General features: G+C 33.7%; 5 protein-coding genes and 1 pseudogene across 5 annotated transcripts; 2 read left to right on the forward strand and 4 right to left on the reverse strand.

The window, feature by feature from the left end:
• Positions 1 to 244: 244 nt before the first annotated feature.
• LOC139881181 (transcription factor IIIB 60 kDa subunit) lies at positions 245 to 6,379 on the reverse strand. The gene is made up of 19 exons (XM_071865698.1): positions 6,318 to 6,379; positions 6,109 to 6,190; positions 5,443 to 5,515; positions 5,105 to 5,190; positions 4,945 to 5,021; positions 4,474 to 4,530; positions 4,263 to 4,375; positions 3,858 to 3,937; positions 3,680 to 3,766; positions 2,751 to 2,831; positions 2,194 to 2,343; positions 1,960 to 2,086; positions 1,798 to 1,845; positions 1,597 to 1,724; positions 1,392 to 1,472; positions 1,112 to 1,249; positions 865 to 954; positions 596 to 649; positions 245 to 457 (listed from the first exon to the last, which is right to left on the reverse strand). The coding sequence occupies exons 1-19, from the start codon at positions 6,377 to 6,379 to the stop codon at positions 245 to 247; spliced, it is 1,827 nt and encodes a 608-aa protein (XP_071721799.1).
• A 494-nt stretch (positions 6,380 to 6,873) lies between these two features.
• LOC139881182 (protein DETOXIFICATION 19-like) lies at positions 6,874 to 8,463 on the forward strand (annotated as a pseudogene).
• A 352-nt stretch (positions 8,464 to 8,815) lies between these two features.
• LOC139881183 (glutamate receptor 3.7-like) lies at positions 8,816 to 12,032 on the reverse strand. Its single transcript, XM_071865699.1, has 6 exons — positions 11,783 to 12,032; positions 10,341 to 11,674; positions 9,968 to 10,245; positions 9,838 to 9,869; positions 9,318 to 9,727; positions 8,816 to 9,232 (listed from the first exon to the last, which is right to left on the reverse strand). Exons 1-6 carry the CDS (start codon positions 12,030 to 12,032, stop codon positions 8,816 to 8,818), a joined length of 2,721 nt encoding a protein of 906 aa, XP_071721800.1.
• A 4,499-nt stretch (positions 12,033 to 16,531) lies between these two features.
• Positions 16,532 to 17,888, forward strand: LOC139881178 (large ribosomal subunit protein uL6c-like). The gene is made up of 3 exons (XM_071865694.1): positions 16,532 to 16,569; positions 17,168 to 17,476; positions 17,552 to 17,888. Exons 1-3 carry the CDS (start codon positions 16,532 to 16,534, stop codon positions 17,886 to 17,888), a joined length of 684 nt encoding a protein of 227 aa, XP_071721795.1.
• A 38-nt stretch (positions 17,889 to 17,926) lies between these two features.
• LOC139881184 (high mobility group B protein 3-like) lies at positions 17,927 to 19,799 on the reverse strand. The gene is made up of 7 exons (XM_071865700.1): positions 19,747 to 19,799; positions 19,353 to 19,484; positions 19,178 to 19,235; positions 18,984 to 19,028; positions 18,696 to 18,776; positions 18,527 to 18,604; positions 17,927 to 17,998 (listed from the first exon to the last, which is right to left on the reverse strand). The coding sequence occupies exons 1-7, from the start codon at positions 19,797 to 19,799 to the stop codon at positions 17,927 to 17,929; spliced, it is 519 nt and encodes a 172-aa protein (XP_071721801.1).
• A 1,103-nt stretch (positions 19,800 to 20,902) lies between these two features.
• Positions 20,903 to 23,613, reverse strand: LOC139881179 (protein DETOXIFICATION 40-like). The gene is made up of 7 exons (XM_071865695.1): positions 23,365 to 23,613; positions 22,322 to 22,953; positions 22,096 to 22,152; positions 21,704 to 21,942; positions 21,483 to 21,601; positions 21,079 to 21,165; positions 20,903 to 20,965 (listed from the first exon to the last, which is right to left on the reverse strand). The coding sequence occupies exons 1-7, from the start codon at positions 23,467 to 23,469 to the stop codon at positions 20,903 to 20,905; spliced, it is 1,302 nt and encodes a 433-aa protein (XP_071721796.1). The 5' UTR covers positions 23,470 to 23,613.
• Between the last annotated feature and the right edge of the window lie 1,818 nt (positions 23,614 to 25,431).

A 25,431-nucleotide genomic window follows, 5' to 3' on the forward strand; every position in this document is an offset into this window, starting at 1 on the left:
TTTGGAGAACTATGAAAGGATCGGTATTTGCCATTGATGAATCAATCGATGAATAAGCTTTAAGTTTCGATTTTTATTACTTCGTCCATGAACCTATTCCAGACTTAGAACCGAATTTTGAGCCAAAGTTTGTTCAGGACTGACATTTACATAACATGAAAAATGATCAAATTGATTGATATATTTGATTCAATAAAAATTGATTGTACAGCATTAGCTTGTAACGTTCTTGAATGTCATTTACTCAGTACTCTTCGTAATATTCTTCTTCTTCATAGCCTTGTTCGAAATTATCATAATCATTATCTTCTTCTTGTGCATCCCCTTTCTCCTCATCATCGTCTTCTTGTCCCAATTCACCATTTTCGTCCAACTTGTTCTCCTTTTTGCCCATGGCGTTGTAATTGTCGTTATCATTTTCATCGGTCCGTTGTTTCTTGGCTTTCTCCGGCGGCTCCTGTCGGAAAAGGAAACAAAAATAAATAAATTAAAATAGAACCAGCAAGCTATCTTTCAGAATGACGACATTGTTACAACTAAATTTCAAGAAAAATAGAGACGATCGGTTGAAACTTGGAAATACAGACAGACTTACAGATTCATCAAAAAGTTTGTCCAGCATATCATAATTGATTTTTTTGCTTAATCTCTGCAAAACAGGAAGGAAAAAACTAGTTAAAAAGGCACATCAGCAATGAGATTCATAATAGTATCTACAAGTAGAAACCAGTTCAAATATGCACATATATACATCCAACTAACTAACATGTGCAAAGAGCTTGCGTTAAGAGAAGAATCGCATTTAATAATTCAAATTCTTTAGCTTAGGAACAGTAATTGCATTTAGTTTTGGAGATTTTTTACCTTCTTAGTCAACATTTGACGGGTGGCTTCCGCAGCACTTTGAGCAGGAGTAGCATTTTTAGCATCTGCTGCTCGTTTTTGCTGTTTTTCCTACAGACACGAATAAGGAAACAGAGAGTTAAGGGAAACGATATTGATGTAAAAAAATAAGCTAAACAGAGATATTAAAGTCATTATATATACTGCAACTACATGGAACAGCAAAGCAATATAGGGACTAGATGCATATCTAAACAAAAAGGGAAACCTTTTTAGATTTTGCAACAGCAGCGGCTGTTGCTGCAACAAGTTCCTGTGCAGCTTGCAATTCCTCTGGAGTGCCTTCGAAATTGACCTCTAAAGCAGCCTTAGCAGCTTCTATAGCTGCTTCTTTTGCAGCTTGTTCCTGGAGGAATATAAAATAATTAATACAGCCCATCTGTATTGTAGCTATAGTTTAGGTACACTTGAGAATACATAACATTTGTTTAGAGAGATTCAAAAAATTAAACATGAACATAATTTGCATTTAGAAAAGTTTGTAAGACCTCAAGATACTCTCGGTTCATGCTCTCCCAGATGATTTTTTTTAGACCTTTTTCCTCCTCTGTATGAAGATAGCAGTCGACCTGTGCAATGACTATGTCAGCTAATGAGTTAATAATCAAACAAATCAATATGCTATGTCAGCTCAGCTTAAAGTAAATAATGTTATATGCATTTAAAAATGAAAGCTTTAACTAGCATACACACCTCATCATCATCAATGTCAGAGAAGCAGTCTGATTCGTCCATGGAGCCGGTACTATTGTCAACGGTTGGTAATTTTTCACAGGTATCATCATTGAAGCTAACCTTCTCGTTTCCAGTACCTGAAGAAAATATTACAAGAATGTGTGATCCCATTTACAATAAAAACAAAAATTACATAGTGTGTATGTGTGTTTGTATCTTTACCAATGCTTTCAGGCTCTGCAAAGTCTGACTTTTCAAATCTGCTGACTGATGACTTCTTCATCTCTTCTTTAGACTATCAGAGGAAGGAAAACAGTTAAGATAAAATAGAGTTAATAAAGTAACTTATATCTGCTTGCTAATTGTTCTTTACCATTTGACAAATTCCAAGATCAGAATTTTCATTTCCGTTTCCTTCACTAGATGCTTTTGCTTTTCTCTCTCTCTCAGCAATCTGGAAAGCTGGAGGATCTAATCCTCCCTCTGTTCCTCCAGAAATCATCATGAACTGCTCAGCCATTAGAAGAACATAAACAACAAAGTTAAATTGTTAAGCAATCTTCATTCATAGCATGATGAAAGGTGAAAAAAGAAAGGTATAAACCAGAAGCTCACATCATCATAACAACTTCTGCAAAGTCCATAGGCAAAAGGTTTCTCACTGTCTTTATGTTTGCAAAGCATCTTTATGCCCGATGCATTATTTGGTTGTTTACCAGAAGAAGAAATTTGAAATTCTCTCACCTTCTCCTTGAACTCCTCAATCTATTCCAAAAGAGACATCATTAAAATTTTAGGCATTTAACGGTTTCAGAAATCAGTAAACGCCTGGAACAAAAACATACGTCACAAAAGAATCTACAGAGTCAGCAAGATGCCTGCAATAATAAATTTAGATTCATGCTCGTAAACTTGCACATCAAGGCAAGGCAAAGAGAAAGAAATCATAAACAGAAGAAATTTCTAGACTGAACAGTAAAAATGGCAAATCTCGAATGTTCTTCAAAACCGAAAAAAAAAGAGTCAGATATCCTATGTTTTTGGGTAGTAGATCCAGAATGCTATTGACCAACCAACATTTGGAAAATATTTAAAATCTTCTACTGTGCTTACAAATTCATTTATACTGATGCTTTGCATGCATAAGCGAAAGCTATGTTTACAATACATACCGATAAGCTTCCAGACTCTGTATTCTCAAATTCAATTAATCTTTTTGTCAATGTTGCCTCGCATACATGCACGACCTTTACCTGTTGAATGTTAACACACAATGATGATAAAGAAATTGAAAGAAAAGGGAATGTAATATGAATTCTGGATTGTAATCACGAATAACTCAGAAATAAATGGTTGCAGAAAACAAAATTCCAGAAGAAAAGCATGATGAAGAGGTCAGAATAGTCTCATGACTCAACCCTTAGTATAAGACTAAGCATTTTGAAATAACTTCAATCGGTAAGATATTAAACACTTTATCTCTTCTTCTCTGAAATGATTGATTTTAAAAGTAAAAGTAACAAAAAATTTTGAAAGAAAATATGATTCATCTGGAATAAACAAGCAAAGTTCCAATATCAAGAAGATAGGGGCATATGATATGTTTAACCACGAACGAAAAAATGACATAGCAGACTCAAGTAACATCTATTCCACGTGACCACTGAGGTAACAAAAATATGAACTTCAACTAGAATATCAACCTTTTTATTTCCAGTATCAAAAGTAATAAAGAGTTAGGTCTTGGCAATGTCTTAAGAAAAACCCACTTCCATGTCTACCCTAAGGTCATAATATGCCACCTACATCAGTCATATTCTTTCCTAGGATTCTAACTATAAGTTTCATCGATTTACAAAAATATATATGTATATATATTACATTGCTAAATACTAGGAAAATACTTCTTTATAGCTTTCTCAGTCTCTTAACTTTGACATTGGAAATTCACAAGGCGGAAACACATTTTGAAAAGGCGGTAGCATTCTGTAAGTAAACAAGTCCCCTTTACTTTTTTCCAAAATAAAAATATACTTTTCAGACTTTAACATCACCAAATCAGACGACTGCAGAACAGAACAAGAATGGGTAGTACGCTTACAATGTCCATCTTTGAGCACTTAATACCATGCGTAAGAGCTGATATATAGAGTGCTGCACCACATAGTCCACTTGGTTTTCTTCCTGTCTGCAAACACCTACTTTAGTCTTATATTTGGAATGATAGTTTATAGAATTGAGCTTACCAACTACAAAAAGTATAGCAGAAAAGAAATTACCTGCATCCAATCGCGCTTCATACTAGCAATAATATCCCGGGCAGTTTTTAAAACCTCAAGATTCTCTCCAGGGATCAGACCTGCAAAACACGTTGAATAATTATCCCAAAAGGAAAGCAGACACGAAGCACTGGCAGGGAAGATACAGCATTCGAATTCCCCAACACCCACAGTATTGTTAAACTAGCAGCCTAAAGATGCCGGGCTACAATATAAGTAAAAGTAAATTCAATTTGCTGTTGAAACAACCTTCAAAGGATAGTAGCAAAGCAGACACAACCTTACCACAGTCTACATATCCCACTAAAGATATTCTTAAATCTCAGTTTGCCAAAAAATATTCAAACATCCAAAACAGCAAAAGCACACCACTACGATAATTTCGGATCAGCTTAAGAAACTTACTCCTCATAAATTTGTATAAGAAAATAGAAGGATCAACTAGTTTATGAAAATCCTCTGGATTTGCAATGTATAACACTTCACAAAGCTGCAAATATACAGCGCCGAGCTCATAACTGCAAATAATGCGATAAAGCAATAGATACCCACAACTTCAGAACCTCTAAGAAAAGAAATAAAAGAAAAGAAAGAAAGAAATAAATTATTTACTTACACACTCATTCTCAAGTAACTTGAAAAATCAATAAGAAGAAATGGCTTCTTCAAATCCCTACAAATTAGAATGATTTAACAGCAGTACCAAAAATATCACAAATTGAATAACACATCCTAGAAGACATTGAGAAGTCAAGAATTATGAAAGTGAATAGCAAAGCAAGCTACACCTAAAAGATTAAGCACCATGAAGGAATATAATGTACTCAGGTAAACTAAGTATATCCATGACGCACCAACAATGGGAACCATGGAAAACAATGAACCAAAGAGAATCTATAGCATAAGATTGAAGACAAAACACTCAGAAAATGTTAGAACACAATGGAGAAAACATTGATCTCTTCAAAGTAGAGAGACATCAGTATCACTCAAGTGGTAACATATTGGCTTCAAAAGTTTAGAAAATAGTAATAAAATGTTTCCCTGAAGTATGAAATAAAAAATAACTAGAATAAGAGTTTCTTACCGACAAGCAAGGTAAAGACATGCAGCTTGTACTTTGTCTACTCTTCGCCCCCTGGTAAAATTGCGCTCCAATGCAACCTTCACACGACAGATTCATAGATAAGATAAATTAAAGAATAAATTAATGCTACAATGACAAGCCCAAATGTAAGAAAACATACCGTGTAAAAGGCATAAGCAACATTAAGTACTTCATTAGAGTCGTCTAGTTGTAAACCGTCCTTTAGAAATTTCATATCATCACGTGCTGGAAACCAAAACAGTAGAAAAACTAAAATAATTTTTATTCCACCAAATATAGAGCCTTGGCGAGGGCAAGCCTTGACTGTAAACACAAGCTCTCATCTTGGGGAATCAGATTTACATTAGCTACAAAATAATGATGATAGGAGGTATTATGCCAGCAAAGGAAACAACTGGCTGAACCTTTTATAGCTATATGCATCAATAGCCGCAAGTGAAGGTGAAATATCCCTCCATATATAACTGTAAAGCATACCTTTGGCCAGAGTCCTTTCACGAGAAGCGCCAATATCACTTTGCATCCTTACATAATTTCCAGCCATCTTGCTCTGCAAATTGAAGAGTGGGGGTAATAGTGAACATGCGGAGTAGGGGAAGGGTGAGGACTGAGGAATCAATGGGGAAAAATAAAAAAGAATAGAAGAATGGAAATTTGGTAACCCCAAAGAAGCTCTAAAAATAAACTTGATGTATGTAGGATAAATACATTAGAGACTAAAATCCAACGTAATTATGATATGGAATGACTCTCTAGGCTACTTGGTAATATCACCTGCAGCCAACCGTTTTACGGAAGCTATTAAAGAATCAACACAGCACATACACAATTCATATTGATCGCACTTCAGAATTTTGCACAGTAATGTCTCAAATAATAGTGCAATTTGGCTCAATATCCCGCCCCAAAAAGTCCAAATGTAGCACTAGTCAAGGTGTAACTATTTCAATTTCATGGACAGAAGACTGCTAGGCCCATGGTTAAAGAAAAGAATGGATACTTATAAACTAACATGTGATTTCAAGTGTAAACTATTTAATGTGATTTCAAGTCATACAGGTTTTTTACAGGAGATTTCACTAACAACCTTGCAAAGTGCATAAAAAACTTCAGAGAAAACAATGATGAAGCCAAAAAGGGTACCTGCCCAGCGGCGTTTTTAACAAATGTTGTTTCGGATGAAAAATTGTTATCCTCCAACACTTTCCCACAGAAGTTACAACATCTTCCCAAAATAAAAATGAATAAATAGATAAGAGATGGGAATGCAAAATTAAAAATAAAAAATGGCATCTTTTACCAATAATAAAATGGCATTTTTTACCAATCAACGAATAGACAACTATACTCACAAATGACTATCATATGGGCGATCCCCGGAGACATTCATACAACAGAAGTCACAATATACCATCTTCGATCGTCAACAAACCAATAAATATCTGCGAAATTAAGATAATTATAATAATGAGAACAGGGAAAAAGAGTAACGCATTATAAATATTAGTATGAAATTAAGAACAATATAGACCGAAAGTGAGAGTGCTTGTAATAGGGACGCTTAAACCGAAATCAAGACTACATGAGAATTTCATTTTCAATGAATGGAAGCTCATTTTTTTCAATGAATCAAGAGAGGTTGAGCTGCTCCTGGTGGCTTTTTTGTAAGCATTCAGTAATCTCGATGAGACAAAGTACATTGGCATAAAACAACTAACTCAAAACAAATCGATCATTTTTCAGTTAACATATACAGCCTCGACTACAGACCCCTGATGATTCAAAACTACTTATGCTGTTGAATTCGAGTTCAAACTAACTAACATCGAAGAAGAAGATTAGAGACCTACCCTTTTAGATTAAGCTGTTGAATTTGCAGAGATTAAGAATTGAATTTGGTATCCGATTATGGTATTGGATTTGGTGGTGAGAATTCCGAAAAAGGAGGGGGTTTTGGGGAGGTTTGAGTTTAAGAGATCGTGCAGTTAAAAAGAAAGGATAATGGATCGGTTCCATTTTTGGGAGTTCGGAATTGGTTTTTTCATGTCGAACCAAAAAAAAAACAACCATATTGTCAATCGTATCAGTATGAGGACCCGGTCAACGGCAAATGACATATTGTCAAACTATTGGGCCTAAGTGAAGATATGGGCTTGTTAAAGATTTTATGGATTTTCAGTTTTGCTAATTACCTTACAGTAGTTAAATACCGATTAGTTAGGTTTAGTACTACTGCTCTGCTGATTAATTTAATTTTCCCCAAATCATTCGTAAATCCTAACGGCTTTTAACGAACAGACAGAGAGCATAGAAAGAAGAAGTCTTCTCTTTCTCTGCTTTCAGACTATTCTAATCTCAGGTACCTTTCTTCTCTATGGAATACATTGAGAGAGTTTCTGTTTACGCCATCACCATCAAGGAATTTTACTATGTATTTTTCCATTTTGTCATGTTTGTTTGGAGTACTGGGCTTTTCAGATTCTCGTGTTCTTAGAAGGATGCCAAATGCAGAAATAACCACTTCAGTGATGTCGATGTGGTATGTGTTCTCTCTTTTCGGCATATGGGAAATTACTTTCCGGTATAATTAATGTCGAAAACTTACAAATCACTATTTGAGTGTTTGTTTGTATCCCCAGTACACAGACAGAACTGGTAGCATACATGATTGCATATGGTCTGAGTGCTGCTGCAAGGTTAGTTCTTGTATTATTCACTAAATAGATTATATGCTTCTGTAGAAGTTAGTCTAATGTTTAAGAACTCTTATATATTCAGCACAAGAGTGTCAAATGAGTTAGGAGCTGAGAATCCAGGCAAAGCTAAGGGTGCCATGTTGGTGTCCTTAATGCTCTCTGTGCTTCTAGCTCTCGCCGTCGTTTTGGCTCTGGGAATTGGCCATAACATCTGGGCCGGATTCTTTAGTGATGATGTTCATATCATAAAAAGCATTTGCATCAATGACACCATTCCTTGCCGTCTCCATAATATTCGATTCTGTGCAAGGCGTCTTATCGGGTACGAATCCGATTATCCATGTCATGATATTAAATCATCATATTCGAGTGGGATAAAAAATCAAATTTTGTTCTTAATTTGATAAAAGTTGTCAATATCTAAATGCTGCAGGTGTGGCAAGAGGCTGTGGTTGGCAGCACTTGGCTGTGTTTGTTAACTTGGGAACGTTTTATCTGATAGGCTTGCCAATTGCTATCCCCTCTCGCATTTGTAGTAAAACTATATGTCAAGGTGAATTATTAGTCTTTATGAATTGATTTCTTCTTCCTCAAGCTAAGTTTCAAACAATCACCAATCCACCACTTGAATTGGAGTTTATGAATTTGTTTCTTGTTGTTGTGCTATACAATGTTGCAGGGTCTGTGGATAGGCTTAATTTGCGGTTTATTCTGCCAAGCTAGCTCACTCTTGACGATTGCCCTACGAAGGAAATGGAATAGAATCGACCTCTCAAAAGAAGACGGAGTAGTTGTTGTTTAATTCTCCAAATCACTTGACTATTCTTTAATTGTCTTTAATCATTCGATTAGATTTCATAAGTGCTAAATGAAAATACAGTACAAAGTTTTTTACTGGGCACAGACTTACTTTTCTTGGAGGCCAAGCTACTTGCTTCCCGTCTAGATTTGATACACTCGTGTGTTGCCAGGGTTCCTACTTCCTACCTAGACAGCGTTTCGTTCCCAAGAATTTGGATTGCAAACTGAGAATGCTAATTTACAGGTGAAAAAGGAGTTGTATCCAGTAAATGAGGGTAAACTGACAGCCTCATTTTACAGCAGTCAATATTTTTATACACAGACATAGCTAAAAACTTGATATTGGTCCCCCATCAATTTGATGTGCTTGCCTGAGTCTGACTATTCTCAGACTGCTTAAAAAGTTTTTTAATTGCTTCTTCCTTCTCATCAACGAAGTCGAAAAAATTAAAAATGACTTGGGAACAGCGAGTGTTCGATGACGAAACAGAAGAAGCATTGGTTATAATCTGCTTCTTCTTGTAACGAACATATTGACGAACACTTCTAATTAGAAACAGAAGAAGAGCAAGTAGAGCAAAACCTCCAGATAATAGATACAGGCCCCAGAAACTGTATATATGGAGTTGGTTCGTCTCCAACTTCATGATTCCACGACAACTCGCGCCACAAAACCACTTATTATTGATTTCCTCGAGTTTTCTGCTTTCAGAAAGTTTTAAGATTGCAGTTGACATGTCAATAGCCAATGGCGATCCTCTTTTAAATGCCTGTTTCATTGCAGTGAAGGAAAAATCAGAATGCCATTTAAGTATATGCTAGGAAATGCCTAGAAGAAAATTTTTTATCGCTTACAAATCCCCAGCCGTTCTTGGTAAAAGGTTGTCCGATGATCCCGAACTCGGTCTGATACTTAAGAAATAAGTCAATGTACAGAAGCTCGTCAACAATGGCTGCTACACCTCCTCTATTATTAGGCCCCAGCCGTAACGCTTTTTCGTATTCTTCCGGCGAGCGTAAGGATTTGAGTCGTGACTCATGAATGCCGAGATTTTCCGACAAGTAGCTGTAAGCAAATGAGCCAACTTGGTATCCAATAGGCCAATTGTTTGAGATCAAGCTTTCAATCCCAGTGATTGGGGAAGAAAGCTGCTCGACTGTCAAGATTGAAGTCAAGTTTGCTGTATAACTTGATGTTATCACCATTAGAAGGAAAAGCCAAACAATCATCACTAACCGCCCAAGTGGACTTATTGGAGCTTCTTCTGTAATAACATGGAAAAATCATTCATCATCTGTTAAAACACAAATAAATCTGATCATACACGCATTTTGGGACGAAGGTAATATAAGATATCATTAAAGATTTTCTCACGATTTTTCTTAAACAGAGTTGAGAAGGTGAACCTGAAAAATAAAAAAGGAATCAATATGTTTAGAGATAAAAAGATGAAGCAATCAATTAAAGCAATAATGGAGTGGATATATTCTAGATGACGACTTACAAGAAGATGGTTATGAGTTGTCTTTTAGGAGGACCACGAAAATCATCATTAACTCGATGTTCAAGAATCCAAATAACGAGACCAATCATGACAAAAGCTGAAGCAGTAGCACACCACATTCCAGTTTCAAATGGTTTTAGAAACACCCAAGCATTAGACTTTGTGTTTTTCAATGGAGCAATAATTACAAGACCAGTTGCTGCAAATGGCTGAGTAAAGTCCACCATTCTCGTTCTGTTCGTCACAATTGCTATATCCCCAACAGCTGCATCAAACTCCTGATAACATAGTATATATTTATATCCTCGTAGTTAACTTAAATTCATTATAAATAACTTAAATTCATTATAATTAACATATTTAATGTGCTTACATCATCTGCAACCATGCTGACAAGTTGATTGTAACTAGGATTGGACTGACCATCCCCAAATGGCTTGAAAATATAAGGAATATCGTATGGAACTAATTTCCTTGCTTCTAGGAACACATCAATGCAATATCCTTTAATTGCATGGCTGCTATTCTCTTGTGTGACGAATTCGACAAAACTTGCTCTATACGGCACACCAATTATTAATGGTCTTTCATCGTCTCCAATAACCCAACCTCGAGGCTTTTCTGTCTTTCCACCAGGCCATTTAACTTTGTGAAGACTCTGATTTAGTACGGAATAGCTACTTTGTTTCCCTTTCTGATTCTCTGGCGATAAAACTGAAAGGCCTGAAGAACTAGACCAATAACCAACAGTGTGTGTAGCATTTCCGTAAAGATTGATAACATTGTAAAAAATATTTTTACGGCATTGGTTGAAATTAACTTGGCCAGTTAAACCAGTGAAGTTGGTCTCCAACAAAATCCTGCGTAGATCATCTCCACCATCGAAAACTTTAAGCTCTTTACTTATTCCATCATGTTTCTTGCTGACAATATTTAATAGTGAGAAACTGAAACTGTTATTTTCTCTTATAAACTTGTCTATTGAGTATGCTATCGCCCAAACTGAATCATAAGCATAATATCCGTAAATATTCAACTCAGAACTTGTTAAACCTTGTTTTTGTATTCTTCTCCAGCGGCTAAGGAAATCTCTCTTCTTGACGGTGGCCGGAATATGCTGTCGTATCCCAACTACTCCGTCGACCAAACTGAGTAAACTCTGATTCATCGGAGAAAATGAGTCTAAGGTAGTAGAAAACCAATCAGTTGCAAACCAGACATAATTGGAAGTCATCATTTGAAGCTTCTTGGCTGCAACAAAGATTCTAAGTCTAGGATCAGGATTCAGATGAACAACATAAACACGTGGACCGATAATTTTCGATCTATTGAGTAACCCCATGACAGTATTTTGATCAAAATCGGGAGGCAGAGGTAATTTATGTGAAACTTTGAACATTTTGTTAGTGAGCTTCTCGTCTAAAGCAAATACGCCATTCCTTCCATGGTCATCGTCTACGTAAACGGCTATGACTTCTTTCCAGCCGTAGAAGTCAATGAGGTCGACGATGGCAGCCATTTGGTGGGAGTCACTATGCGTAGCTCGAATGAAGAAAGGGAATTGGAGGGAAGACAGAGTGGGATCAGTGGCAGCATATGAAATTAGAGGCAGTTTGAGACCATTTGAGATTTCTGAGAGTGTCCTAGCTATTGAAGATGATTGTGGACCAACTATGGCCACTACCTTCTCCTCAACTAACCGAAAAGCTGAAAGAGACACGACCAACTAAGTGAAAAATAAGAAATGGAACCAAAGAAGAGCCCATCAAACCAGCATCTTATGTTATTATTAGAAGAGAATGAGGGTTTACTAACCATGAACAGAACCGAGGAAGACACTACAATTAGAATCTTCCATCATCAACCTCAGTTTAGTTCCATGGAGAATTGTGGAGTCCTTGTTGACATCAGATATTGCAAGCTCAATTGCTGCCTTTGCAACTCTACCGATAACTGAATCAAAGGTAAAGATAGCTCCAATGTTGACAATTGAAGGAGTCTTGCAAAGCACTACACCACCAAGTAAAGACAAAGAAAAAGCAAACAGTAGAGCTCTGAGCTTCATAATTGAAGAATTTTTTCAAACACTTGATTATGGAGTAACACAGAAGTGGCATAAAAAGAGGTAGAAATCATATTTTGAACGATACCCGCAGTTCATAAAACGGTAAGGGTATGAATGATGTATACAACTCTTCCCTGTGTTCAGTTTATTATAGAAGTTTTGAGTCACAGACAGTCAACAATTAAAGCCAAGAAATCTTATGTACCATAGAGACATTTTTTCAAAACTCAATTATAAATTTTATTATCCTATCCGGCGTTTTATTAACGAATAATAATTTGACATATTTATATAAGAATTTTGAGTTTAATTAGATTTCAAGTTATAATTTTAAGTCAATAATTTTTTTTCTTTTCTAATTAGTAAATTAAAACACAATAAAAACATAATGATTCTTAATAAAATTCTATCAATTACCTTTTTTAATATAATAATTTTATTCTAAATCAATTTCCTATCCATTATTTTTTTAAAAAATTCCTGATAAAATTATAATATACTATATTTTTTTAATTTTTTTATTAAATAATTTTTTCTAATTAAAATTCATTATATATTTTTTTTCTATTCCTAATTAAAACGGGACATATTGTTAAAAAAATTATTTATAATCAAATAATAATATATATCATTTTTTAATTTTTTTATTAAATTATATTCCTAATTTAGAAGTTTGAGTTTAATTAGGTTTCAAGTTATAATTTTAAATAAATATTATTTTTTTTATTCTAATTAGAAAATTAAAACACAATAAAAACATATTCCTAATACAATTATAATACACTATATTTTTTTCTAATTTTCTTATTTAATAAATTTAAAAAAAATTTCTAATAAAATTATAATACATTATATTTTTTCTAATTTTCTTATTTAACAAATATTCCTAATTAAAATTCATTATATTTTCTTTTCCTATTCCTAATTAAAACGAGCACATCTTTTTTTTTTCCTATTCAAATGGGCATATTGTAAAATAATTATTCATAATCAAATTAAAAATACATTATTCTTTTTCAATTTTTTATTAAACTATTGATCCGAATAAAAATCCTTTTATATTTTTTTCTTATTCTTAATTAAAACGGACATATCTTATTTTTCAAATAAAATAAATTTTTAATTCTAATAGAATTGTAGATTTTGAAATAAAATCAAAATACTTATAATTAATATTGATATATATAGACAATAAAGAGACTTTTTCAATTTGTTCTAATTACAAATTCAATTCCAATTCAATTGCAAATTCTATTGAAATAAAATCAAAATAGTTATAATTAATATAAAATTAAAATAATTATTTTTTAATATAATATTTGATATATGTTTAATAATATTTAATAAAAAAATTATTATATAACTCTTCATATAATATATTTAAATTATTAATTTTTAAAGATACAAATTTTTCATTTAATGGACGAATCCACTGACTAGTAAATAAACAAAATACCAAAAGTAAACCTTTTCTATTACTAGTCAATGATTAAATGTTTTTCTCACACACACAACATTTATTTCCAGGACAATAATCCACTAGTCTCTCTTCTCCATCTTTCTCTCCCTTCTCTTTAAAAAAAAAAAAATGCATTCATAACCCCACCTTCTCCATCTTTCTCTCCCTTCTCTTTAAAAATAAAAAAAAAATGCATTCATAACCCCACCACAGTCATAATCGGCGGGGAGGTGTTTTTAATTAATATTTTTTTTTTAAGTTTTAGACTCTATTCTTTTCGATCTATCATGTTATATAATCGATTTTCAATTTTCCATGTCAAATTTCATGCATATCGTCTCTTCTTCGATAGATCATACCGGAGGACGGCTTCATCTGTCACAAGACCGCGGATGGCTTCTCACGAAGTATCCAGGTCCATACAACCTCCAGACGCACCACTTTCAAGATAGATTTGGTTCTTCATCTACTTTAGCGTCGGATATGGGTTTTTGGGACGGCTTTACGAAGATTGTTCTTAGCATAGATCGGGACGAGAAGGTGGATCGACTGGAAAGAAGATTTGTAATTGATAGATCTAGATCTAAGGGAAGGTTTATATGTAATTTTAGTTTTAATTACAGTTTCCGGTTTATCCAACTTTATTCCCGCTATATCCGGTTTTTCCTTGCGAAGATTTAATCTTCGATCAAGATTTTTTGTATTTCAATCCGATACAATATATTGATTTGAATCTGAACTCTTGCGATTATCGAAAAATCTACGATCCAATGATCCAAATCAATTTATTTAAGAATTTTATCGTTATAAATTAATGAAATCGAATTATTTTAAAAAAATAAAATAAAAATGACTTTGTAAATTGTAGCTGTAGTAGTGGGAGCTAGGAGCAGACTGCCTGCAAGAGGACATTAATTAATACGACTACTTAATTTAAGTTTAGATTCCTGGAAAGAAAATGAATTATTCTAATGTAAAAAATTTCAAGACTACATCATTCAAGTTTCACAACTACTAACATACTATCTTCGTCCTATATTATTTATCTAAAAATATTTTTTTTAAAATTTCAAAATATTTGTTCATATTTAAAGTCAATATAAATTTTTATCGTATTATCTCTCCTCTTATATAATTTTTAATGATAACATAAATATTTAGTGAGAGTAGACTAAAATTAATTATTAGAAATAAATTAATCAAAACATACATATTTATTCATTGTCTTGATTTGTGTGAAATGATATTTTTGGACAAATAATATGAAATTGAAGGAGTATTATTGTAGTATATATTTTAGAAGTAAAAGAAAATATATAGTACTAGTACATGAAATGAAAAGGAAAGTAAATCATCATCTACACTACCTGCACAAGTCAAGTAGAGTTTATGCGAATGGGTTTCCATGTTATTGATATATACGGAGTAACTAACATATTGAATTAGGCATTATAAAAAAGAATATTAAAAATATTGGAATGTTTCTATTGATCCGTTTAAAATTGGTTTTCATTAGTATTTCATACCAACTTTAGGTTTGAAATTGTGAATTTTAGTCTTCAAACCGGCCATAGAACTTTACTCATGCGTTTTCTTACCAAATTAAAACATATTTAGGCCAAACACAAGTTTTAAGGCTCTTTTTATTAAAAAAAAAATTGGTCACTTTTTAGGCTTCTTTTTTTAGGAAAAAAAATAAAAGGGACACTTTTTAGGGTTTTTTAAAAAAAAATTAAATTAAGTTTAACTCCAGTTTCAATCCCAAAGGATAAAATTTGAATGTAGAACAACATCAATTTCAGTACAAATTTTCCTCCTCTGACGACTTTGTCATATTGGAAAATTATTTAATGAATAAGCTGCTCTACCACGTGACAAATTGCCTATTTATATCATTTGACCTAAAAAAAGACAGAAGGACGCAACTATATAGCAATACATTACACACCAATGATATGTTTTACGTCCAAAAAGACAAAAAAAAAAAAAAAAAAAAAAAACCAAATGATATGTTAGCTTATGGTTATATTTTTTGTCAAATCAAATCAAATAATGTTTTGCTTTTTTTTTTTTTGACAAAAAATCAAATAATGTTGCCAGTGAAAAAAGAATCCATCTAAATGCATGAGAGATTAAATTAGATTAGACTAGCTGTGCACAATCCTTTTCTAAAGTAAAATGAAAAGAAAGTCTCTACTTTTGCCTTTATTAGGCCTTTAAATTGCAATCTGCGGAGGGTTAATTTTGTATCTAGATCGTATCCAGATAATTTTAAAATACGTAATTTTTGACATTTTTAATAAATATATATTTAAAATTATCTGAAACAAATCAAACAAAAAACGGATAAAACAGCAATTATCTGACATAAATTTAATACCAATAATTTGTGCATACTATTAATTAATTAACTTTGTATTATTATACATTATCATTAGCAAATAGCAACGCAACGAATCGAATACTATACACGACTTTCACTTACACCGTTATTAAAAAATTATAGTAATAATAACTAGAGCATAAGGAACATCTTAAAGCTGATATTTGTATTCTACTACCCACTACAATTAACTCTGTATACGTACACGTTCCATTCTTCTTTAAGGGATTCTAAGATTCTTCTACAATTTTTATAACATTACCTTTATTATTATATATACTTTTAAAATATAAACATCAAAGAAAATTAGGGGAATAAATAAAATAAAATAAATAAAGCTTATACAATATCAAAGCAATCAGTGTGAATAGATGGGCTTTGAAAACAGAAACAGTGATGGACTTATCACTGTTAATAGAATGGGCTGAGTCCGCTTTCTGCGTCGAACAGCTAACATATATAAAGGGACATAAACTTACATCAAGTCCACAAGGGAGGGTAATTATGTCATTTTAGTTAACGGTTTCTCGCAAACCAGATATGGACAGTACTTTTGGATAGCCTTCTTCTCTGTTACTTCTTCTCTTCTTCATAAACCAATACAAACACAGAAAGACAGTGAAAAGCTTTGATGTTCAAAAGCTCTTAACAACAAAAATGGCTTCTACTACTATTAGCTCTCCTACACAGACCAGGTTAAAAACTCTCTCTCTCTCTCTATATATATATACATATATATGTATATGTGTGTGTATCGTTTTGTTGAATTTCGAAATTAGTAAAGTAGCACGCAACACTTGTTTGAGGGTAGTGATTATTGATCAAACCATTTGATATAGGCTCATAGATACTGGGTCTTTTGAGAAATTGGCTACTTATCAATCTTACAGAAGTTTAAAGACGTTATCTTTAGAAAACGTCACGTTAAATTAGTGGCATTGTCAGAGTACTTCCATAGGAATTCCGATTATTCACATTGTCTCAGTTTGAAAGATTAGATGCTGTTAGATCTTCATTGTTCTTGGATTTGTAGCATACATGAGTTAGAAGTTTTCTTCACAGTGTGCTTTGGCCAATTCATTTTATTCTTGCCCTTGAATTACCTTGTACGTTCATAGCTTTAATTCCATATTCTCATTGTAGAGTAATTTCAGTATCTTGTTATATGGCGGCACAAGTGCATCTCACATCTAGATTGGAAGTTTGATTTGAAGCATATATGCACGAATGCATTGGTTTACATAAGATTTTGACGTCTTTTTTTTTTTTTTTTGTATTCCGATTCTATTTCAGTGATTTCAGGTCCTCATTTTTTGGCAAGAGAAGTGATGTCACTCTCTCATGTGTCCCAGTAACTCGAATTGGCTTTCCGAAGAAAACCAATATAGTTTGTAAAGAATCAAGAATCGGGAAGCAGCCAATCGAGGTTCCATCAAATGTAACGCTTGTATTAGATGGTCAGGATATAAAAGTAAAGGGCCCTCTAGGAGAGCTTTCACTAAGTTTACCAAGAGAAGTTAAAGTCGAAAGGGAGGAGTCCGTGCTAAGAGTCAGGAAAGCTATGGAAACTAGAAGAGCCAACCAAATGCATGGATTGTTCAGGTAAATACAATTTCCGTTAGTGGAAATTACTATACTTTGAACTTTTACAGTAATGGCTGTTTACTCATTTTTTAGGACATTGACTGATAACATGGTGGTGGGAGTATCCAAGGGATTCGAGAAGAAGCTTCAACTTATCGGTGTCGGATATCGTGCGATGTTGGAAGGAAAGGATTTGGTACTGAATCTGGGTTTCTCTCATCCAGTTAGGATGACAATTCCCGATGGAATAAAGGTTAAGGTGGAAGATAACACCAGAATCACTGTTAGTGGATATGACAAGAGCGAGATTGGTCAATTTGCAGCTACCGTTAGGAAATGGAGACCTCCGGAACCATACAAGGGTAAAGGTGTGAAATATGCTGATGAAATTGTCCGAAGAAAGGAAGGAAAGGCTGGAAAGAAGAAGTAACATACAAGACCGCTTCATTTTCTTCCATTTTTTAATTTTCATTTTCTATTTTCCTCTTCATGTTGTATCACATTTGCTTTTAAGCATGCAGCAGGAGAAAGCAAAAGTTCCTACATTGTAGTTAAAAGCTATTTGTATAACAGTAACCTTTTTTAGCTGCAAGTGTTATGTCATTTTGTACTACAAGTTTCATATTTCCTGAACTTCAAATTATTTAGACTTGTGGAATGAAATCAATATGCCATTTTTTGAAATGAAAATCAGTGCAACGGGGATAGACTAATATTAGAGAAACTCGTAACGAATGTAAACCATTCCAGAAATCATATCAATCACCATATGCCACAGTCAGAAAACTTACAATGCAATTAACATACAGAATCATATTTAGTTTTGAAATGAAAACTAGGATAACAGGGGATAATGCCTAGTAGACAAACTAACGACTAATATAAAACCTTCATTAAGCTGTATCCATAAAACGTCACCTTCATCTCTGAAAGGCTTTCTCATGGCTCTGCAACAATGGAAAATAATTGTACATGTTAGTGATTATACTATTAATTAATAACGATTTTGAGCAGAAATTAACAGACATGCATATATCTTATAAAACAGTGGATTACCTAAGAGCTAACCTCATCCTCATCCCCATCCTCATCGTGCTCCTCAGAGCTCGACTTTGCTGATTCCACAGTGTTATCTTCTCCAGCATTCTAATATTACAGAGAACAAGTAGTTTTAAGTAAATTCACGCAATCCTCGGCGAATAAAGAAAAAGTTTACTTAATTTGAATTGACAATGACCTCTTTGTTGTTGTAGGCCTCGACAGCTTTCTGATACTCTTCCTTCCTCTTCTGTGCTTTGTCAGTGTATACAACTTTCTCCTAGAAAAAATCAAACACAGTCACGAGGGAAGTTTTGCACAGTGATAATATCTCCCGATTAGGAATTTAACAGAAACAGTGTAGCAGCAATCATGATTTGCATTTTAACCAGCACAATTTTGACAGTTACAGTAATATTAAAGTTCTTGTATGAAGTATCCAGTGCTACAAAATCGTATTAGTTTAGCTATAGGACTGGAATCTTACAGATTCGGAGAGTGATTTCCAGTTCTCACCACCAGCTTTGGTAACCTGCACCATTTATCACATAAGTTAAGATTCTATTCGACAACTACAGCTGCACAACAACATTTCGAAGTGATAATTTCCGAGAATTAAGCAAAAGCGAAGAGAATCTGTCAGCAAATTCGTGAATGCAAGAAAGAAGTACTGAATCATACAGCAGAAACAGCTTTGTTATCCGGAAACTCTTCCTTGTATGATTTCCTGAACTCCTCCCTATTATTTACAGTCAATCATAAGCAAACAAACTTAGTAATCGCACCAAGTAATAGTGAAAACATTACAGCAAATCTGTTTGGTGCAAAATAGAAAGAAGAGATGATATATACTCACATGAAGACGAAGAAAGCAGTAGCAGGACGTTTGGGAGCATTAGGATCTTTGGTTTTAGCAGCAGTAGATCTCTTCTTGCTTGCCTTCTCACTTGTCGGCTTAGCAGTCTCTTGCTTGCGTTTCTTCAACATCCTTCATAACAACACAAGCAAAGAAAACGAAAATGATTAGTCATAATATTACAGTGATTCGGATATATAGATAGATCGCCAAATCAGGTGTAACGAAGAGATCTAGTGATGATCGACATTCATATTCTATGTTAACTTATAAAAAGGAAAATCGCACACTAAGCTGAACTACGTCATCACAAATTTCCAGGCTAATCTCAATCGCAATGGCTATTCGTGAAAATTAAGATGAGATTAAAGCATAATATCAAACCCTAACTTACTCTGAGTCAAGCTTTTTGTGAGCGATCGCTTTAGTTGCCATTCCTCTCGTCATTATCAGTAGATTTCTTTGAAGCTTGCTTGTTTTTGGAGAGAGAGAGAGAGAAAAAGAGAGCTTGTGTGGAGTAAATTTGAAATGAAAAGACGAGTGCCAATGTTGAAATTTTATAGTGAAATGATTTGGATTTGAAATTTTAATTCGACTGGAAACTAAAAGGAATTCGCATCCGGATTCCGTTATTTTATTTTGGCGCGAAAGTAAAAACACGCAGGACTTATATCATTCTACTGCATAGAGGTGACTGATATGTGATTTGTGATACACTCGCTATGGTACAAAATCTTTATTACGGGTTAACGAGATTCTGACATGTAATTTTTAGTTTTTAGGATTAGCGCGTGTAATGCAATCGTGACCTGTGAGCATGAATTTCTACTACTCGAACATATCGACGCAATAAGCATTAAATTTGTATTTTCAGTCTTTCAGAATTCAGGTGATGGGATTATAAAGAAATAAGTCACTATTCTTTCCAGTTATGGTTCGAAGGTTTTTATGTAAATATTTTACATTTGAAACTTCCTATATATTTTCTATATCTTGTTCGGAGGCCCCTGTATTCCTCTTTTGTTAACTATTCCTGACGTGACTGTGATGTGTATTAACGAGATGCGAAACCAGATGTGTCGACGTTGAAGGCACTTGGAACTCTAACATTGTCAATGGTGTCAATCAAGCTTTCTATTTAAGAGGAAGCAATTTGAAATTTGTTATAATTCACCTTCATTGATTACAAATTGTGTACATTTGCATCTTAATGAAAACTTTTTCCGCTCGCTATTGGTATTGACTCGTGGTTTAATCATATTTTTTTCTGACTTCATTAGTATTACATATAGTATTACATGATATATCATGATAAGATGGTTAAGGGTTTTGACGGGCTTGTTATTATTCTGGGTAAAAATATGGCAACCACAAACATAGTCGTATTCACATTTCGATCAAGGAAAATTTCCCACTTTGCTGCTAGCTTGAAACTCTACCTTGAACCTATAAATTGTGAAATGTTAACCTGATCGGATATGAACCGAAAAGAATCGAATTACCATTACAAAACATGAATAGTGTGGTTTGGAAGGGAATAATCAATTTGTTTAGTTCAAAAGGGGCTCTTTCGTGCCATGCCAATGATCTAGCCTTTTCGCTGCATCTTCCACCTACAATTCAATCCAAGTTTTAGCGAATTGGATATATTCAAGCCATTTCTTTCGCAAATTAAATCTGAATGTTTATTAATGTTTAATTATTAGGTGAGGGATGAATTAAATACCTCTTTATTCCAATCTGTTCTATAAGTAACCCATATCAAAATAAGAGTTTGCATTAGTGTACCACAAATCATCCCTGACCATATCCCCTGCAATCACAAAAAAAAACTTCTTAATTAAATATTGCACAAGTTAACATTTACTTCCGTTTTAAAATACATGATATTTTTTATTTTTAAATTCATCTATATTAATATGTGTCTGATAAAAATTATTGATTAAATATATATATATGAATGAAACTAAAAATGAAAAATATTATGTATTATGATTCGGAGATAATAGTATTAATTATTTAACCAAATGATCGAATACTAGTACTATATATAGTTAAATAATAATACTTACATTAAGTATTTCAATTAATTTATTTCAAAATCAACAAAAAATATATAAATATTATTACCTTGGCACCCATTTTGAAGTAAAATCCAAAGAGAGCACCCAATGGAACTCCAAACACATAGTAACATCCAACATTAACATAAGCCACAAATGTTTGCCATCCACACCCGACAGCGACACCTTTCAACATGAAATTCATTTCGGTATATATTAGTCGTGATTAATTATGATAAACTACTTAATTTGACATCTTAACGGACGTTTCTTAATTAATAAAATTACCAGATAAAACAGGTTGGATTCCGTTAAGAATGAGAGTGAGGGCTAAAAGAGGACAAAGATCAGAGACAGCGGCGGCTACAACTTCACCGTCAGTGAATGCATAGCTTACGACGTTGCGAAGCGTTATAATAATAACGGCGGCGATGAAGGAGATGATAAACGAATATGATGTAACGGCAATTACAGAGAATGATGCAGACTTTGGATTTCCTGCTCCAAGCTCATTGCTTACTCTCACGCTGTTGATTAATTAATACACCTTTTGTATTAGTGATTAATTTATTGATATAATTAACTTTATAAAAATGGATGGAGAAAATTAATTCGTCTTAAAATAAATATAAATTTTTTAATGTAAATTTTTATAGATAGTATATACAAAGAGTATTGACCTTGCGGCTGCGTTGAATCCAACAGCGACCATGAACACCCATCCGGATATTGTCATACTGCAAACAACAAAGTTAAACATTAAACAAAGAGAAAATAAAATATATTTTTAATCCATGTAAAAATAATTACACAATGGTATGTTAAAAGAAAATTAATTAAATGAAAATTGGATTTTTGGAGAAAATAAAATTGGTAAATAAAAAATCAATCAATTATTGCACTGACCAGATTGATAGAGAATCCAAAGCCAATTCAGGATTTTCAAGCAAGCCGGCTAAGAGAACAAGAATCTGAAAGTACCACGTCTCTAAGCACAGCATCACTGCTGACGAAGCAGACAACTTGACAAATCCTCCCAAACCAGAAAACGCCTCAACGCTAAACCCTCTCCACGTCAACTTACACGTGTCACTCTTGACAATGTACACAAACTGAGCTACCACCACAATCCACCAAGACACGCTCAGAACCAATGATGCGCCCAATAATCCAAGCCCAAATTTGTACACCGCCAGCCAGCTCAGCGCCAGGTGGACCACTAGCGTTGCTGCGGAAATGTAAGCACTGGGAGCTACAATGCTTTGAGACTGTAGGAATTTTTGGATCGGGAAGTTTATGGCGTAGGCAAATATTTGGGGGATGAGGCCGTAGACGAAAAGAGAAGCCGCCGATGCGATTTCCGGCGATTCTCCGAGGAATAGTAGAATTGGTTCGCAGAAAATGTAGATTAGTGTGAGTCCGATTCCGGTGATCGTTAGGAGGATTGTTGATCTTTGGAGATAAATTCCTAGCATTTCGTATTTGTTTGCTCCATATGCTTGTCCACATAGTGTCTCCACTGCACTTCCCATGCCCAACTGCATCCATTAATTATATTATTACAATTGTAGGATTATGAAATTAATAAATTCGTAAGTTATTTAGTTAATCAGTTGATATATATGAGATACAATATTTTGACCGTGTCACGTAACATTATGTGATTAGTCGATATTGACACTTTGCACTTGGGAAGGAAAACATTTTCAATTATAAAAGTGTGATTAATAGACCCAAATCAAATTCAGTACGAAAGTTACTTTTACTAATATCATATAAATATTTGACCGTTTGAAATTTAATGTTTGTGCGTAATTGGATGAACAATACAGTATAAAACAGGAAATTAAAGGAAAAAAGAATAACGTAATAATAATTTACATTCGTAAGAATTGAAATGAAAAACATTTCTAAATATGTAATTTATTCATTAATTATTGATGACATACCATGAGACCATAGGCGAAAACTTGGATACCATTGTTTCCGAGTGAGGCGGCGGCGAGTTCAAGGTTTCCAAGGTGGCCGGACATAATCTGAGTGGACATAGACATCAAGTAGTTGATGGCGTAAACTACGACGGCCGGAGCAGCTAAATGAAAAAGGAGCTTCGACTCGATCCACGTGGCATGCTTCGTTCGTTCGAAGAATGATAAACTATAATCTGATAGTATATTTTCAAGCTCTCCACTTGATTCATCATGGCCGGCGGCAGTAGTAATAATTATACTATTACTGTTCGTAGTCTTCGAGTTCGAATGGTGTGATTCTAGCAAGGGACGGTTTATATCGTCGTTTTGTGAGGTTTCCATCTATTAGAGAGAGAGAGGGAGAGAGGTTTGTTTTTTATTGCTAATGAGTTTGATTGGGGTTGGCGATGGAGAAAATAAGTAAGATGTAAATATATATAGAGAAGAGGATTTATTATTTACTAAATCACCTAATTTTAATTAAGTAATGAGGTGTATTCAGTCAAGGTATTAACCAATGATTTAAGTACTCGATCGGACTCTTACATAATTGGTATAATTTCGTGGAGATGGGCATGATCTTTTTATAACAGAAAAAATTATCTAGCTAGTGAAAAAATTAAATATACGTTGAAGAGTGAAATACGTACTATAGTCCTTGAAGTTTCCATTTCTAAAATAATTGAAGAAATATTTTATATAATTATTTTCCTTTGTTTTTTTTTTTAAAGTTAAATTATCTATTTTGTATAATCATATTGGTATATAAACATCATAATAACCAATGGTATTAACAATAACTACAGACTTTCCAAAAAAACAAAAAAACAATAACTAAAGACTATTAGCCAAGTAATTATCCAAAATACATTTTATTATAAAATCATATGATCAGTCTTCCAACAATACGGAATAACTACCCGAATTATGTAGTCCTAAAGAAAATATCAGCAAAAGAGGTGAACAGTCCATGCGACAACAATAAAAAAGAAGTGAGGGGACGGTGATGAGGATAGCAGCCAAGTTGCCATAAAGGACACGTGGTTTTGTTCAATACAGTACTCGGGGATATGAAATGAACATAATTTGGCAACATTATTATTGGGCTGGGAAGATTAATTTTGATAAATTTCACTCGTAATTTTCAATTCTGTGTTTGCTAATAATTATAATTAGATTGATGCATGCCGTGACGAAATTGGGATGACGCGAATCAAGACAGAATACAAAAGCAAAACAACACTTGAACACTCCAACTGTTTGAGAATGACGCATCTTTTTTAAATCAAATAAGTACTTGTTAATGATCTTCATAGAGACACAATTTAGATTAATCAGTAGTCATTAACACAGTTCATGCATATTGTTGTTGTGTATAATATAGGCTATACTATAGCGAATGATATCAATTGAAGTGGTAAAATTATATGCAACAAGATCATTAAGGGTCAAAATAAATTACAATTAACAAAGTGCTGATTATGGGGTAATACTTTTGTACACTGTAACGGAAAAAGGTGAACACGAAATAGTCGTCCCGGTAACGAGGTTCCCGTTTCAACTAATTGTGATTAGGGAGGTGATTAATTAACTAAGACCGGGAGTAGCGTTTCCGGTTTTAAGTAAAACCGGGATTGGTATTACCGGTTTTAGATAATATTTTTACATAATCTGGTTTTACATAATTAAGAATAATTACTGTAAAAATTTCGTAGGTTCGGAACATATATTTTAGGTTATATTAGGTTCGGAATTTAAAAATAAATGATTGGTTTTGAGTTTAGGTTCGGGAGAACTGGTTCTGTACTGAACCGAACTGGTTTTAAATGAACCGAATTGGTCTGATTTAAAAAGTACGAAATGACAAAAGTAGCCTTTGACCAAAAATCTGACGCGTTAATTTTTCCGTAATTATTTTAAAAACAGATGGGTAAAACAGTCTTTGAACATCAATTAAGGGTATATTAGTAATTTAACATTAAAACTGGTTTTAAAAGATAGGTCCGGACCGGACCGAACCGGTTCGGACCGTGTCTTCTTCCTTGA

This window comes from Rutidosis leptorrhynchoides, unplaced genomic scaffold, assembly GCF_046630445.1.
Source record: "Rutidosis leptorrhynchoides isolate AG116_Rl617_1_P2 unplaced genomic scaffold, CSIRO_AGI_Rlap_v1 contig123, whole genome shotgun sequence".
NCBI lineage: Eukaryota > Viridiplantae > Streptophyta > Magnoliopsida > Asterales > Asteraceae > Rutidosis > Rutidosis leptorrhynchoides.